General features: G+C 42.2%; 1 protein-coding gene across 1 annotated transcript in view; it reads right to left on the bottom strand.

Moving 5' to 3' along the window:
* The window catches only part of wdr27 (WD repeat domain 27), a 150,635-nt gene that overhangs the window by 60,979 nt on the left and 74,734 nt on the right, over positions 1–14,922 (bottom strand). Inside the window, exon 24 of the mRNA XM_041849899.1 lies at positions 1,271–1,369. Coding sequence (XP_041705833.1) covers positions 1,271–1,369 — 99 coding nt within the window. The remainder of the gene's footprint in view (positions 1–1,270; positions 1,370–14,922) is intronic.

The raw sequence follows: 14,922 nt of genomic DNA, 5'->3' as shown, positions 1-14,922 counted from the left end.
ACAGTCGGCGTTCCAATTCATCCCAAAGGTGTTCGATGGGGTTGAGATCAGGGCTCTGTGCAGGCCAGTCAAGTTCTTCCACACTGATCTCGACAAAACATTTCTGTATGGACCTCGCTTTGTGAAAGGGGGCATTGTCATGCTGAAACAGGAAAGGGCCTTTCCCAAACTGTTGCCGCAAAGTTGGAAGCACAGAATCGTCTAGAATGCCATTGTATGCTGTAGCGTTAAGACTTCCATTCACTGGAACTAACGGGCCTAACACGAACCATGAAAAACAGCCCCAGACCATTATTCCTCCTCCACCAAACTTTACAGTGCATTGGGGTAGGTAGCGTTCTCCTGGCATCCGCCAAACCCAGATTCGTCTGTCGGACTGCAAGATGGTGAAGTGTGATTCATCACTCCAGAGAATGCGTTTCCACTGCTCCAGAGTCCAATGGCAGCGAGCTTTACACCACTCCAGCCGACGCTTGGTATTGCGCATGGTGATCTTAGGCTTGTGTGCGGCTGCTCGGCCATGGAAACCCATTTCATGAAGCTCCCGACGAACAGTTATTGTGCTGACGTTGCTTCCAGGGGCAGTTTGGAACTCGGTAGTGAATGTTGCAACCGAGGACAGACTATTTTTACGCGATACGCGCTTCAGCATTCAGCGATCCCGTTCTGCGAGCTTGGGTGGCCTACCACTTTGCGACTGAGCCATTGTTGCGCCTAGACGTTTCCACTTCACAATAACAGTACTTACAGTTGACTGGGGCAGCTCTAGCAGGGCAGATATTTGACAAACTGACTTGTTGGAAAGGTGGCATCCTATGACAGTGCCACGTTGAAAGTCACTGAGCTCTTCAGTGAGGCCATTCTACTGCCAATGTTTGTCTATGGAGATTGCATGGCTGTGTGCTCGATTTTATACACCTGTCAGCAACGGGTGTGGCTGAAATAACCGAATCCACTAATTTGAAGGGGTGTCCATATACTTTTGTATATATAGTGTATATGTACAAGGGAAGTCTGAGTGAGAGAGAGAGAGAGAGAGAAAGAGAGAGGGGAAGATAGAGAGAGAGAGAGAGAGAGAGAGAGAGAGAGAGAGAGAGAGAGAGAGAGAGAGAGAGAGAGAGAGAGAGAGAGAGAGAGCGAGAGCGAGAGAGAGCGAACTGGAGGTGTATATGTGAATATGGACAGGTAATATAAAGACAGACCGAGAAGAAGACAATAGAATGCGGAGGAGAGAGGGTGTAATTTTAAGAGGCGATTGGCCAGTCCTCACCTCAGGTGTAGCAGGGTTAAAGGTCACGTTGAGGATGGTGTCTGAGTGTCTCTGGAGCTTGTGGAGGTAGCTGCTGCTGCGGACATCATACACATAGGCCTGCAGAGAGGAGAAAATGGGTCAAGGAGGTACATCTAATATTTTAGTTGAATAACTTGGCTGCTGATGTCAAACCATAGAGTATAAGGTAGTTCATCTGTAACTTATAAACCTTCAAAAGAAGTTTACAGTTTACAGTTTAGTCATTTAGCAGACGCTCTTATCCAGAGCGACTTACAGTTAGTGCATACATTATTATTTTATATATATTTTTTCATACTGGCCCCCCCGTGGGAATCGAACCCACAATCCTGGCGTTGCAAACGCCATGCTCTACCAACTGAGCTACATCCCTGCCAGCCATTCCCTCCCCTACCCTTGACGACACTGGGCCAATTGTGCGCCGCCCCATGGGTCTGAATACTGCAGAAGAGGACCAACATAATAATGTCTGTAGGTATTAGATTGTTGTGTACAGTTTGGATGGATAGGATCTAAGTTTCTACTCCAATCTCTTCTCCACTAACAAACTGACAAACAAAAGTAAAGAGACTTTTCACAGTGTGTAAAAAATAACTGAGGGGAAGAAAGAACAGTGAGTGAAAGATAGTGGGAGAGGAGGAAGAGGAGGAGGAGGAGGGATGAGGAGGAGGAGGAGGAGGAGGGAAAGGAAGGAGAAGGAGGAGGAGGGGGGATGAGGAGGAGGAGGAGGAGGAGGAGGGGGGGAAAGGAAGGAGGAGGAGGAGGAGGAGGGAAAGGAGTGTTGAGGAGGAGGAGGAGGAGGAGGAGGGAAAGGAGGGGTGAGGAGGAGGGGGGACCATATGCCATGAACACAGATAAAACCAGATGTGGGGATGTTTGTTACCAGATGACGACTCATCAGATTCCTGCAGCTGCTTTTTATTAGGCTTCCCTGAAAAAGGCTCCGGCTAGTGCTCCCTAGAAGGGCCCATACCATGGTAGAGATTCAAAGCTACAGATACAGCCATAGAAATATAATCACTAGAATGGACATTCCTATTCAAGTCAACAGTCTGTGATGGGAAGGGTCCATGGGCAGAACCAGAATGCTACAGAGCAAGATCTACAATCATAGAAATATAATTACTAGAATGGACATTCTCATTGATGCAGTCTGATGGGCTTTGTCAGTTCTAATAATTATATTTCTGTACTACAGCATTTGCGGAGAGCACTGGTGCAGAGCACTGGTGCCTTACAGCCAGGTCAGAGCATCACATCAGGCAGTTGGAACAGGAAGGAATCCTCAGTGAAGGGTCCAGTCCTGCTACCTCACCACAGAGGTCCTCTGGCCCTGCACGCCTTGCCTCATTCCAGCCTGAGGCCCCCTATAGATCTCTACAACATCTGTTGAGTAAGAGAGATAGGGGGCAACGAAACACACCTCTGGAGCCTAACATCAGGGCCTACAGTCTCATCATCTATGGCAGGGGTGTCAAACTCATTTTAGCTCAGGGGCCACATGGAGGAAAATCTATTCCCAAGTGGGCCGGACCGGAAAAATCATGGTATATATAACTTAAAAACAACAACTTCAGATTGTTTTCTTTGTTTTAATACGTATCAACATACAACATAAAGCTGGAGCCTGAGGACAGTGTGTCCAAAATAGTACAAGCACAACATCACTATTAATCATAAAACACGTCAAGTTTATTTGAAAATTCTAAAGAAAAAGAACACACAAACACACAATGCCTCAGTGATTAACAGAACTGTTTCACAGATCACAGAACTATATCAGGGTGTCATTTCTCAGGCAGAAATGTAGATAAAAATAATGAAATCCTGTTCCCCAAACAAGTGCAAGAACCACAGAGTCAAGAATAGGTTAAATATACAAATAAAATAAATTAAAAACAATAGCATATCAACATAAAAACATATAAACATAAATCTGAAAGCGTTGCTCAAACTCCCGTAACAGTCCAGTTATTTTATCTTTGAACCGCTTCATGTCTGCCACATGTTGGGTCGCGCACACATTTTTCAGACAGGGGAAGTGAGCTGCATCACCACCGGCAAGTTGCGTCTCCCACAATGACAGCTTCAACTTGAAAGAACGTATGCTGTCATAATACTGCGTGACAACTTTGTTGCGCCCTTGCAGCTGTTTGTTCAAGTTATTCAGGTGCTCTGTAACATCCACCATAAATGCAAGGTCCGGCATCCATTCTGCGGAATGAAATTCTAACACTGGTTTGCCCTTTTCTTCCATGAACTGTTCAATTTCTTCTCGTAAATCAAAGAAACGCCTCGGCACAGCACCTCGGCTTAACCATCTTACCTCAGTGTGGTATGGCAGGCCATAGATGTGGTCTTTCTCTCTGAGAAGGCTGTCAAACTGACGGTGATTCAGGCTTCTGGATCGGATGAAATTAACAGTTTGGATGACCACCTTCATGACGTTATCCATCTTTAATGACTTGCAACACAAAGCATCCTGGTGCAAAATACAGTGAAAAGTCAAAAAATCACGTCCTCCATTTGCAGATTGCACTTTCTCTCTGAACTTTGTCACAACGCCTGCTTTTTTCCCGATCATTGAGGGCGCACCATCTGTAGCCAGGCTGACAGCGCGGGACCAGTCCACTCCGACCCTGTCCAGCGTGCCGACGAGTGCGGTAAAAATATCAGCTGCTGTCGTTGTATCTGTCATCGGCACCAACTCCACGAACTCCTCGGTGACGGTCAATGTGTCATCAACTCCGCGGATGAAAAAATGGCCAGTTGTGCAACATCTGTAATGTCCGTGCTTTCATCAATTGCAACCGAAAACGCAATAAATGACTTTACTTTTTGCTTCAACTGGCTGTCCAAATCCACTGAAAGATCGGAAATCCTGTCTGCAACTGTGTTTCCTGTCAGGCTGATATTTGCAAAAGCCTGCCGCTTTTCAGGGCACACAATCTCCGCTGCCTTCATCATGCATGTTTTTACAAATTCACCCTCACTAAATGGTTTTGAAGCCACTGCGATTTCATTAGCAATGAGGTAGCTAGCTTTCACTGCAGCGTCACTGATGTCTCGGCTGTGAGTAAACACAGACTGCTGTTTCTTCAGACCCGCCAACAGTTCATTCACCTTCTCTCATCTCCGCTGTCCTTGAAAGTTGTCATATTTGTCGGCATGAAGACTCACATAGTGGCGACGAAGGTTATATTATTTCAGCACTGCAACATGCTCTGAACACACCAAACATACAGCTTTCCCATTCAATTCCGTGATTAAATAGGATGACCATTTTTCTTGGAACACTCTGCACTCTGCGTCCACTTTTCTCTTTTTTGACAGAGACATATTGGGGCAATGAGGGTGCCAAAGCACATAATGTTAAAAGTAGAATCCGTAATAAATATCGCGGGCAAAACAAAGTAGCTCATTGGCTGCACGTGCTTGACCTACTTGCTCTGCCCCGGTATAAACAGTTTGCTTGCTTAACACAATTGCTATTGCGCCATCCAGTGGACGCAATTGGAACAGCAGTTTATTTTATTGAAAAATTGCAGCGCATTTTTATACTTAAAAAAAAATAATAATAATAATATTTTTATTTTTATTTCTTTTCAAAATCATCTCGCGGGCCGGATTAAAGCCGTTTGCGGGCCTGATCCGGCCCGCGGGCCGAATGTTTGACACCCCTGATCTATGGCAATAATGGCCAGGTCTCCCTTGGGAAAGAGGTCTATCCTTGGAATTGGTTAAATAAAGATTTAATCAAAATAAGATGGACAACATGCCGTATGGTGATGCATTTTAAACTCAACGGATGGTCCAGGGCTCTACAGTGCGACCATTTTACTAGCATATGCACCTAAATATTTTCTTGTGTGACCTGGAATCTTTATGTAGGAGCACCAGAGTGCCTAGAACAATAAAGGATTCTAGCTTTAATATTTTACATTTTAGTCATTTTAGCAGACGCTCTTATCCAGAGCAACTTACAGTTAGTGAGTGCATACATTTTTCATACTGGCCCCCCGTGGGAATCGAACCCACAACCCTGGCGTTGCAAGCGCCATGCTCTACCAACTGAGCTACACGGGACCATGTATATATCTTTCTTTGTGTGCAGCAACATTTTTCTACTTAGTGAAAAAGGTCAGCGCAGATTGCCGAGGTCATGCATGGTTATGATAATGAGCCTCATTTGTGACAACACTATGAATCAGTAGGGCCTACTAGCCTTATATTCACAACCTATAGACATAACTGTCTACTTACACTCAATACACAAAACATTAGGAACACCTTCCTAATATTGAGTTGCACCCCCTTTTGTCCTCAGAACAGCCTCAATTCATCAGGGCATGGAATCTACAAGGTGTCGAAAGCATTCCACAGGGATTCTGGCCCATGTTGACTCCAATGCTTCCCACAGCTGTGCCAAGTTAGCTGGATGTCCTTTGGGTGGTGGACCACTCTTGATACACATGGGAAACTGTTGAGCGTAAAAAACCTAGCAGCGTTGCAGTTCTTGACACACTTAAACAGGTGCGCCTGGCACCTACTATCATACCCTGTTCAAAAGGAACTTCAATCTTTTGTCTTGCCCATTCACCCTCTGAATGGCACACATACACAATCCATGTCTCAATTGTCTCAAGGCTTAAAAATCCTTCTTTAACCTGTCTCCTCCCCTTAATTTACAATGATTGAAGTGGATTTAACAGGTGACATCAATAAGGGATCATAGCTTTCAGCTGGATTCACCTGGTCAGTCTATGTCATGGAGTGTTTTGTACACTCAATGTACAGTGGGGAAAAAAAGTATTTAGTCAGCCACCAATTGTTCAAGTTCTCCCACTTAAAAAGATGAGAGAGGCCTGTAATTTTCATCATAGGTACACCTCAACTATGACAGACAAATTGAGAATTTTTCTCTCCAGAAAATCGCATTTTAGGATTTTTAATGAATTTATTTGCAAATGATGGTGGAAAATAAGTATTTGGTCACCTACAAACAAGCAAGATTTCTGGCTCTCACAGACCTGTAACTTCTTCTTTAAGAGGCTCCTCTGTCCTCCACTCGTTACCTGTATTAATGGCACCTGTTTGAACTTGTTATCAGTATAAAATACACTTGTCCACAACCTCAAACAGTCACACTCCAAACTCCACTATGGCCAAGACCAAAGAGCTGTCAAAGGACACCAGAAACAAAATTGTAGACCTGCACCATGCTGGGAAGACTGAATCTGCAATAGGTAAGCAGCTTGGTTTGAAGAAATCAACTGTGGGAGCAATTATTAGGAAATGGAAGACATACAAGACCACTGATAATCTCACTCAATCTGGGGCTCCACGCAAGATCTCACCCCGTGGGGTCAAAATGATCACAAGAACGGTGAGCAAAAATCCCAGAACCACACGGGGGGACCTAGTGAATGACCTGCAGAGAGCTGGGACCAAAGTAACAAAGCCTACCATCAGTAACACACTACGCCGCCAGGGACTCAAATCCTGCAGTGCCAGACGTGTCCCCCTGCTTCAGATGAAACCAAAATTGAACTTTTTGGTAAAAACTCAACTCGTCGTGTTTGGAGGACAAAGAATGCTGAGTTGCATCCAAAGATGTGTGTTTGGGATCATTGTCATGCTGAAAGACCCAGCCACGTTTCATCTTCAATGCCCTTGCTGATGGAAGGAGGTTTTCACTCAATCTCACGATACATGGCCCCATTCATTCTTTCCTTTACACGGATCAGTCGTCCTGGTCCCTTTGCAGAAAAACAGCCCCAAAGCATGATGTTTCCACCCCCATGCTTCACAGTAGGTATGGTGTTCTTTGGATGCAACTCACCATTCTTTGTCCTCCAAACACGACGAGTTGAGTTATTACCAAAAATGTATATTTTGGTTTCATCTGACCATATGACATTCTCCCAATCCTCTTCTGGATCATCCAAATGCACTCTAGCAAACTTCAGACGGGCCTGGACATGTACTGGCTTAAGCAGGGGGACACGTCTGGCACTGCAGGATTTGAGTCCCTGGCGGCGTAGTGTGTTACTGACGGTAGGCTTTGTTACTTTGGTCCCAGCTCTCTGCAGGTCATTCACTAGGTCCCCCCGTGTGGTTCTGGGATTTTTGCTCACCGTTCTTGTGATCATTTTGACCCCACGGGGTGAGATCTTGCGTGGAGCCCCAGATTGAGTGAGATTATCAGTGGTCTTGTATGTCTTCCATTTCCTAATAATTGCTCCCACAGTTGATTTCTTCAAACCAAGCTGCTTACCTATTGCAGATTCAGTCTTCCCAGCCTGGTGCAGGTCTACAATTGTGTTTCTGGTGTCCTTTGACAGCTCTTTGGTCTTGGCCATAGTGGAGTTTGGAGTGTGACTGTTTGAGGTTGTGGACAAGTGTCTTTTATACTGATAACAAGTTCAAACAGGTGCCATTAATACAGGTAACGAGTGGAGGACAGAGGAGCCTCTTAAAGAAGAAGTTACAGGTCTGTGAGAGCCAGAAATCTTGCTTGTTTGTAGGTGACCAAATACTTATTTTCCACCATCATTTGCAAATAAATTCATTAAAAATCCTAAAATGCGATTTTCTGGAGAGAAAAATTCTCAATTTGTCTGTCATAGTTGAGGTGTACCTATGATGAATATTACAGGCCTCTCTCATCTTTTTAAGTGGGAGAACTTGCACAATTGGTGGCTGACTAAATACTTTTTTCCCCCACTGTATGTTCCGGCCCCCTGATCATCCGCTCAAGAAACAATCGTCCCGCGGCTGAATCTAGTTGATGATCCCTGACCTACAGCCTCACATTACCTATAGCAGTTAACTGGACAGCATGCCATGTCATGATTCATTTAAGGTGTGGGATGCTTATTACCAAGGACTGGGATTTGTTTTTCACACATGCTGTGGGCTCAGGGTGTTGGGACAGTGACACATTGGTGGTGATGAGTTTACTAAAACTGGGAGGACAAACTGAGCTCTAAAAGCAATTAAAAGTATCTATGTTTTCCCTCAACATTGGGAGTTGTGTGAGCTGAACATCCAACTTTACAGTTATAGTCCATACACACTGAATCCTGAAGCCTTCTGATAACAGCTATGTTCCAGTGTACCATACCAATTAATTTGCATTAACACATGTAACCACATTGGAATTATATCTAATCTTGCCTACATTCTGTTCTTATTTGACTGGGTGGAAACTGTGTCATATGATATAGGCCCTTACACAATTTCAATTTTTAGGGAGTCTTTTTGGGGGGGGTGTTCAGTTCTTTTTTTGGAGTTCTTTTTCCATGATTGTCTTGTTAAATATGAAGACAAATACAAATGCCTCTGGCTAACGGTACTCTCAGGGCGGTCACAAATAAGGTACGGTGTAGCTCACTACCGTATATGCTTCACCAAGCTCCACCGGTCTCCAAGAAATGGCTGGAAGCGTCCAATCTCAAAGGAGATGCTCTCAAACTTCTGTTGCTTCACAGAGAGAAGACGAGTCCCTGCGATTAATAATCCGACAACCATCAGCATTCATATATTATTCCACTGCTTTCACCAAACACACAGAAGAAAAAAAGGAAGGTAAAGCTTCAGAAAAAGCTTGGATCTCTTACAGACACAGTTTGACACTCACTAGTCTGGAAAAGTAATTAAAACAACTCTGCCTTAACAAAAACTTTGCATCGGACTTCAATGGAAAAAAGACCATGAAAGGCGCTATATGGACAGAAGATGTTATATCCTCCCCTCAAAAACAAATGGGTTGAAGGCAGGAATGCACTGTTCAGGTCTTTTGCTCAACTGAGAGCTAAAAGGAATAAGTCAAGTAAGTCAACGTTGAAGGTGAATTAGTGTAGCAGTCAATACCATTTAGACTGAATGAGCAAGAGGTGTGATCAAGGCAAAAAAAAAAAGGTATAATTGGTAGCACTGGTGCTCCCAATTTATAAAAGATAGGAGCACAATAAAAAATGTTTTTAATCGATTGAGATATAACCTGTATTGGGCCTATATGTAATCTAGCTACATCTGAAGCACATGTTGTGCCCTAGAAACTAACATGTAACCCTGTAAATACATTTGTTTATCATAAAAAACTAAAATATGGATACAAATACCTGTCATTGACATGATATCATTTGTGGAATATAAGGTTTGAGTAAAAGCACTATTTTCCTATTGAGATGAATTACAGTGAAAATTATACACTGTCTCTATAAAAACATTGTTTGTGAGGGATCAAATCAAATTTTATTGGTCGCACACATATTTTGCCAATGTTATCGCAGGTGCAGCGAAATGCATGTGTTTCTAGCTCCAACAGCACAGTAATACCTAACAATACACACAAACCCAAAAAATAAAAGTAAAGGAATAAAGAAATATCAGGAATATAAATATACACTGAGTATACAAAATATATGCAACTCAATATTAGGAAGGTGTTCCTAATGTTTGATATACTCAGTGTATATGTATATGAAGGTGTGTACAGCAGTAGTTATATAGGATGACCCTTGACTAGAATACAGTATTATACATACTGTATGTACAGTGCATTAAGAAAGTGTTCATACCCATTCACTTATTCAACATTTTGTTGTGTTACAGCCCAAATTCAAAATTTATTAAATATATGTTTCTTCCTCATCCATCTACACACAAAACCCCATAATGACAAAGTTAAAACATGTTTTTAGAAATTCTAGCAAATTAATTGAAAAAAGAAATACAGAAATATATAATTTACATAAGTATTCACACCCCTGAGTCAATACTTTGCACCTTTGGCAGCGATTACAGCTGTGAGTCTTTAAGTCTAAGAGCTTTCCACACCATTACTTGACCATTATCCTTTTCAAAATTCTTCAAACACTGCCATATTGGTTGTTGATCATTGCTAGAAAACCATTTTCAGGTCTTGCCATATATTTTAAAGTAGATTTAAGTAAAAACTGTAACTCAGTCACTCAGGAACATTCACTGTCTTCTTGGTAAGCAACTCCAGTGTAGATTTGGCATTGTGTTTTAGGTTATTGTTCTGCTGAAAGGTGACTTCATCTCCCAATGTCTGGTGGAAAGCAGACTGAACCAGGTTTTCCTCTAGGATTTTGCCTGTGCTTAGCTCCATTCCGTTTCTTTTTTATCCTGAAAAACTCCCCAGTCCTTAACGATTACAAGCATACCCATAACATGATGCAGCCACCACCATGCTTGAAAATATGGAGAGTGGTACTCAGTAATGTGTTGTAATGGATTTGCCTCAGACATAACACTTTGTATTCAGGACAAAAAGTGAATTACTTTGCCAAATCTGGATGCATGTTTTAGAATTGTTTTTATTCTGTACAGGCTTCCTTCTTTTCACTCTGTCAATTAGGTCAGTATTGTGGATAACTACAATGTTGTCCATCCTCAGTTTTCTCCTATCACAACCATTAAACTCTATAACTGCTTTAAAGTCACCATTGGCCTCATGATGAAATCAATGAGCGGTTTCCTTCCTCTCCGGCAACTGAGTTAGGAAGGACGCCTGTATCTTTGTAGTATCTGATTCTGATTCTCATCATTTCAAGTTTCACGATCTGAGACGGGTGGGGGACATGGTCTCGTTGAATTGACATGGAATGACCCCCATGTTTTATACCTGAGCCCCGTCAGGTCATCAGACCAAAAAGCCAGACTCAACTGTGTAAGTGGCCTCTCATCTTTCTACAAACATCTAAACTGTATGACCAGCCTTTCATCATTCTACAAACATCTAAACTGTATAACCAGCCTTTCATCTTTCTACAAACATCAAAACTGTGTAACCAGCCTCTCATCTTTCTATAAACATCTCTACATTTGTTGTTAGATGTACATCATGCATTGTAAATAACAAACAATCATGAGTTCATAAGTAAACGAACACCATTGAGATGAAGATTCAAGACAAAACATCAATCGAGACAGTTGATCGTGTCATCTGGCACAAAGATTTGGCTGAAGAACATGCTCGGTTATATTACAGATATATATCACTGAGTGAAGGGAGGGAAAAACGTATTCGTTTTGACCTCCAAAACCAGGGCAAGATTTATACTTGGAGAAAGAAGCATTCAAACCACATAGTTTAAGGTCTGGGTTTCTTATTACCAAACCACCAGGGTGCTATTCACTGTCTTTGCTCAGCAGCCATCTAAAATAAGCTTAATGACTGGACTGAGTGGTAGGCCTCTTAGGTTGTGATGGTTCCCAGGGCCTTGTACTTTCTATGTAACTAACATTTGAGTTACAGAGCTTGAGTTGAGTGTGCTTGACCCTCTCACCTACCTGACTAATTAAAATTGGTGGAAGCAATCCATCACATTTTAGTACATTGTCCTGACCAGCGAAATGTTGGACGGCAAGTGGACGCTTTCATGTCTTTCACTAACAACTCTTTTATACAAACTACATCTCTTACTGAGCCATGTTCCACACATGGCAAGAAGCTATGCTGAGCCAACTCTTTAAAATACTAAATTGAACAGTCATCTTCAAGGAATGGGACTCACCAGGCCACCAAAATAGCTTCTACATACATTCATATATTTTATCTGTACACCACAGCACGAGAACTGTGTTCAAGTCCTTTGTAGAACAAGAGAGTGCTTGGAAGAGAAATGTCAAAGTTAAAAGTTATAGGCCTATACTCAAGTGTTCAATGTTCTATTCAGTGCTCTAGCTTTAAAGAGAAATATTTGAAGGTTAAACGTATCATTAGTTCAGTGTTCTACTCTAGTGTTCTACTCTAGTGTTCTACTCTAGTGTTCTACTCTAGTGTTCTATTCAGTTCAATGTTCAATCGACTGTTTTACTGTTTAGTGGCCCTGAAGCCAATTAAACAGAACTTCCCAACAACTCTGTGTCTCAACACCACTGTGCTAGTGGACAACCATGGAATAGAAGTTCCACTGACTGTTGTCTTGGTTGGGAGGGATGAATTGTTGTGACGGATATACTCATCGGTTCTGGAGCAAGGCACTTAACCTCCCACAACTGCTCCAGGGGCACTGTAGTATGGCAGCCTCCTGCTCCAACTTGTATGTGTATGCATATGTGTGTCTTTCGTAAGGGTTGGGATAAAGTGGAAGTTACATTTTCATTGGACCTTGTGTACAATTGGACGGATAAACAGATCTTGATCTCTTGATCTATTCAGTGTTCTAATGGACTGTTTAGTGGTCTAGTGAGGTAAACAGAACTCCCGAGCTCTATTCTGTGTCTAAACACAATGACGACACTGGACAACCATGGAAGAAGTTCCAAGTTCCACTGACTAACTGTCATCTTCAGAAGAATGAATTCTGGTGACATCGTAGTAGTGTACTATTTCAAAATTATGTTCCAGTGTTCTGTTTTACTGTTCAGTGGCCTGTTTAGAAGGTTAACAGAACTCCCCAGCTCAACACGATGACTTCGCTGGACAATCAGGTAAGAAGTTCCACTGACTGTTGTCTTGGTTGGGAGGGATGAATTGTTGAGACAGTTCTGGCGCTGGTTTGGCACCAGTCATGGAGAGGATCAACCATTACAGAAAAAACACATGATTTCACATTGAACATCACATCATTTCACATGTTAAATCATGTGAAAACATGTATTTTAAGAACAACTAACTCGTGATCACATGTTCTTACATGTTATCACATTTTGCTTTACATGTTGTCACCAGTGGAGGCTGCTGAGGGGAGAACGGCTCAAAATAATGGCTGGAACGGAGAGATTGGAATGGCATCAAACACATGGAAACCATGTGTTTGATACCATTCCACATATTCCGCTCCAGCCATTACCACGAGCCCGTCCCCCCCAATGAACATGCCACCAACCTCCTGTGGTTGTCACCTGTTATCACATTAACTTCACATAAGATCACATTTGATCACGTGATCACATAAAAACATGTGTTTTTGGAACACTTCACATGTATTCACGTGAAATTCATGTGTTTTTTTTCCGTAAGGGAACGCTAAACACAAAGCAGCTGCTCAATAAAAGACCAGAGATGAGATTTACTCACAAGTCTAGAGGAAAGACAGACACGATTGGAGAGAAAAAAAACTGTGAAGAAAGAGGGAAGAGAGAGCAAATAAAATGTGACAATGAACTTGGATTTGTGACCTCTACACATCGTTCAGGAATGAGCCCCTTTCGCTTTGCCATTTGGTAAAAATCTGAGGTGCGTGTGTGTATTTTGGCCTTTGAAGTTCCAATTTCATTACTCTCTTTGTTTCTCACACTCCCCGTCATGAATTCAAAAGCATTGGCTTTGGGTTTCCACCATTTTTAAATCCATGACGGGGAGAAGGGTGGATAATTGTTTTGTATAGCAAGAAGAGGGAAGGTTTAAAATGGAAGGTGTCAGTCATGGAAATAACATAATAGTATGTCCTGTGTATGTGCCATGTACAGTGCCATGTTTACCATGTACCATGTGTTAATCATGTATTGTACAACTACATACACCTGAACCACCAGCAGCACGTTTTTGTTTCATAGGCGGGTAACTAAGGCTATACTCCAACTGGCGGACCGTGATTTTTATTTGTTTCCTGAGCAAAAATAAAGAAAGGTATTATTATATATTTCTTTGGACATAAAATACTGTAAAAACACCAGCAAATCAGCTCCAAGGGATTTTAATTTTGGAAATCTGTTCCAAAGTATTCCCAAGCATAATAGAGAGATATATGTGATCGTATACAAATGTAAGCAAGGTTTGAAATTATTATGTTTTAATCAAATATGATATCTGTTTGAGCTTCTTGCGGTCAATTTGTAGTCAACAAATTATTAGTAATTATGTTCTGGCCCCCCGACCATCCGCTCAAGAAACAATACGCACTACAGTGCATCAACCTTTTCACCTGAGCGCTATACATTTCACAACATGTAGTTGAGCCCGTCCATAATATTATGTACACTGCAGTTACTGCAGCCCAGATGGCGCACAAGGCTTGTCGATAAAGTAAAGTCGGAGCTTTAGAAGTTACCCATAATAGTGTCATAACTCAATTTGAGCCTATAACTCGAACTGGACGCCAGCTCATAAAGTATACGCCCAGAACAGAAAGCATTCTTCTGCAAATCCATCTCTATCAGGAGATAAAAGGAAGAGAAGGCCTTGTACTGCAGTAAATTTGGACTGCTCTGTCTAGATGCCCTCTCACACACGCATGCATACACGCACAAACACGTGCAAACAAATGAACGACAAACACACATACACTGGAATGAACTGCCTGGAAATCACATTCAAGTACAAGCATGCACGCATGCAGGGCCGGTTCCAGGCATAAGCGACCACCTAGGGCCCCGCGGCCGCTAGGGGGCCCCCACCCATTTTCTTTAACAAAAATAAAACATTGGGGAACAGTCGGGATCTCAACTTACTGTAGTTGCAATTTTGACATTTGGTTGTCCATCAGCAGTTTTTCTCTTCTTATGTCAGTCACTCAATTAGCCGATGTCAGTGTTAATATTGGCAGCTATTTTTGATTTAGTTTTAGTCTCAAAATACCTTTTAGTCTTAGTCACATTTTTGTCATTTCATCCATCGTTAGCTTTAGTTATTATCAGTCGACTAAAACTCTGGA

Source organism: Coregonus clupeaformis, chromosome 31 (assembly GCF_020615455.1).
Source record: "Coregonus clupeaformis isolate EN_2021a chromosome 31, ASM2061545v1, whole genome shotgun sequence".
NCBI classification, from domain to species: domain Eukaryota; kingdom Metazoa; phylum Chordata; class Actinopteri; order Salmoniformes; family Salmonidae; genus Coregonus; species Coregonus clupeaformis.
This window is presented reverse-complemented; position numbering and strand designations above follow the sequence as displayed.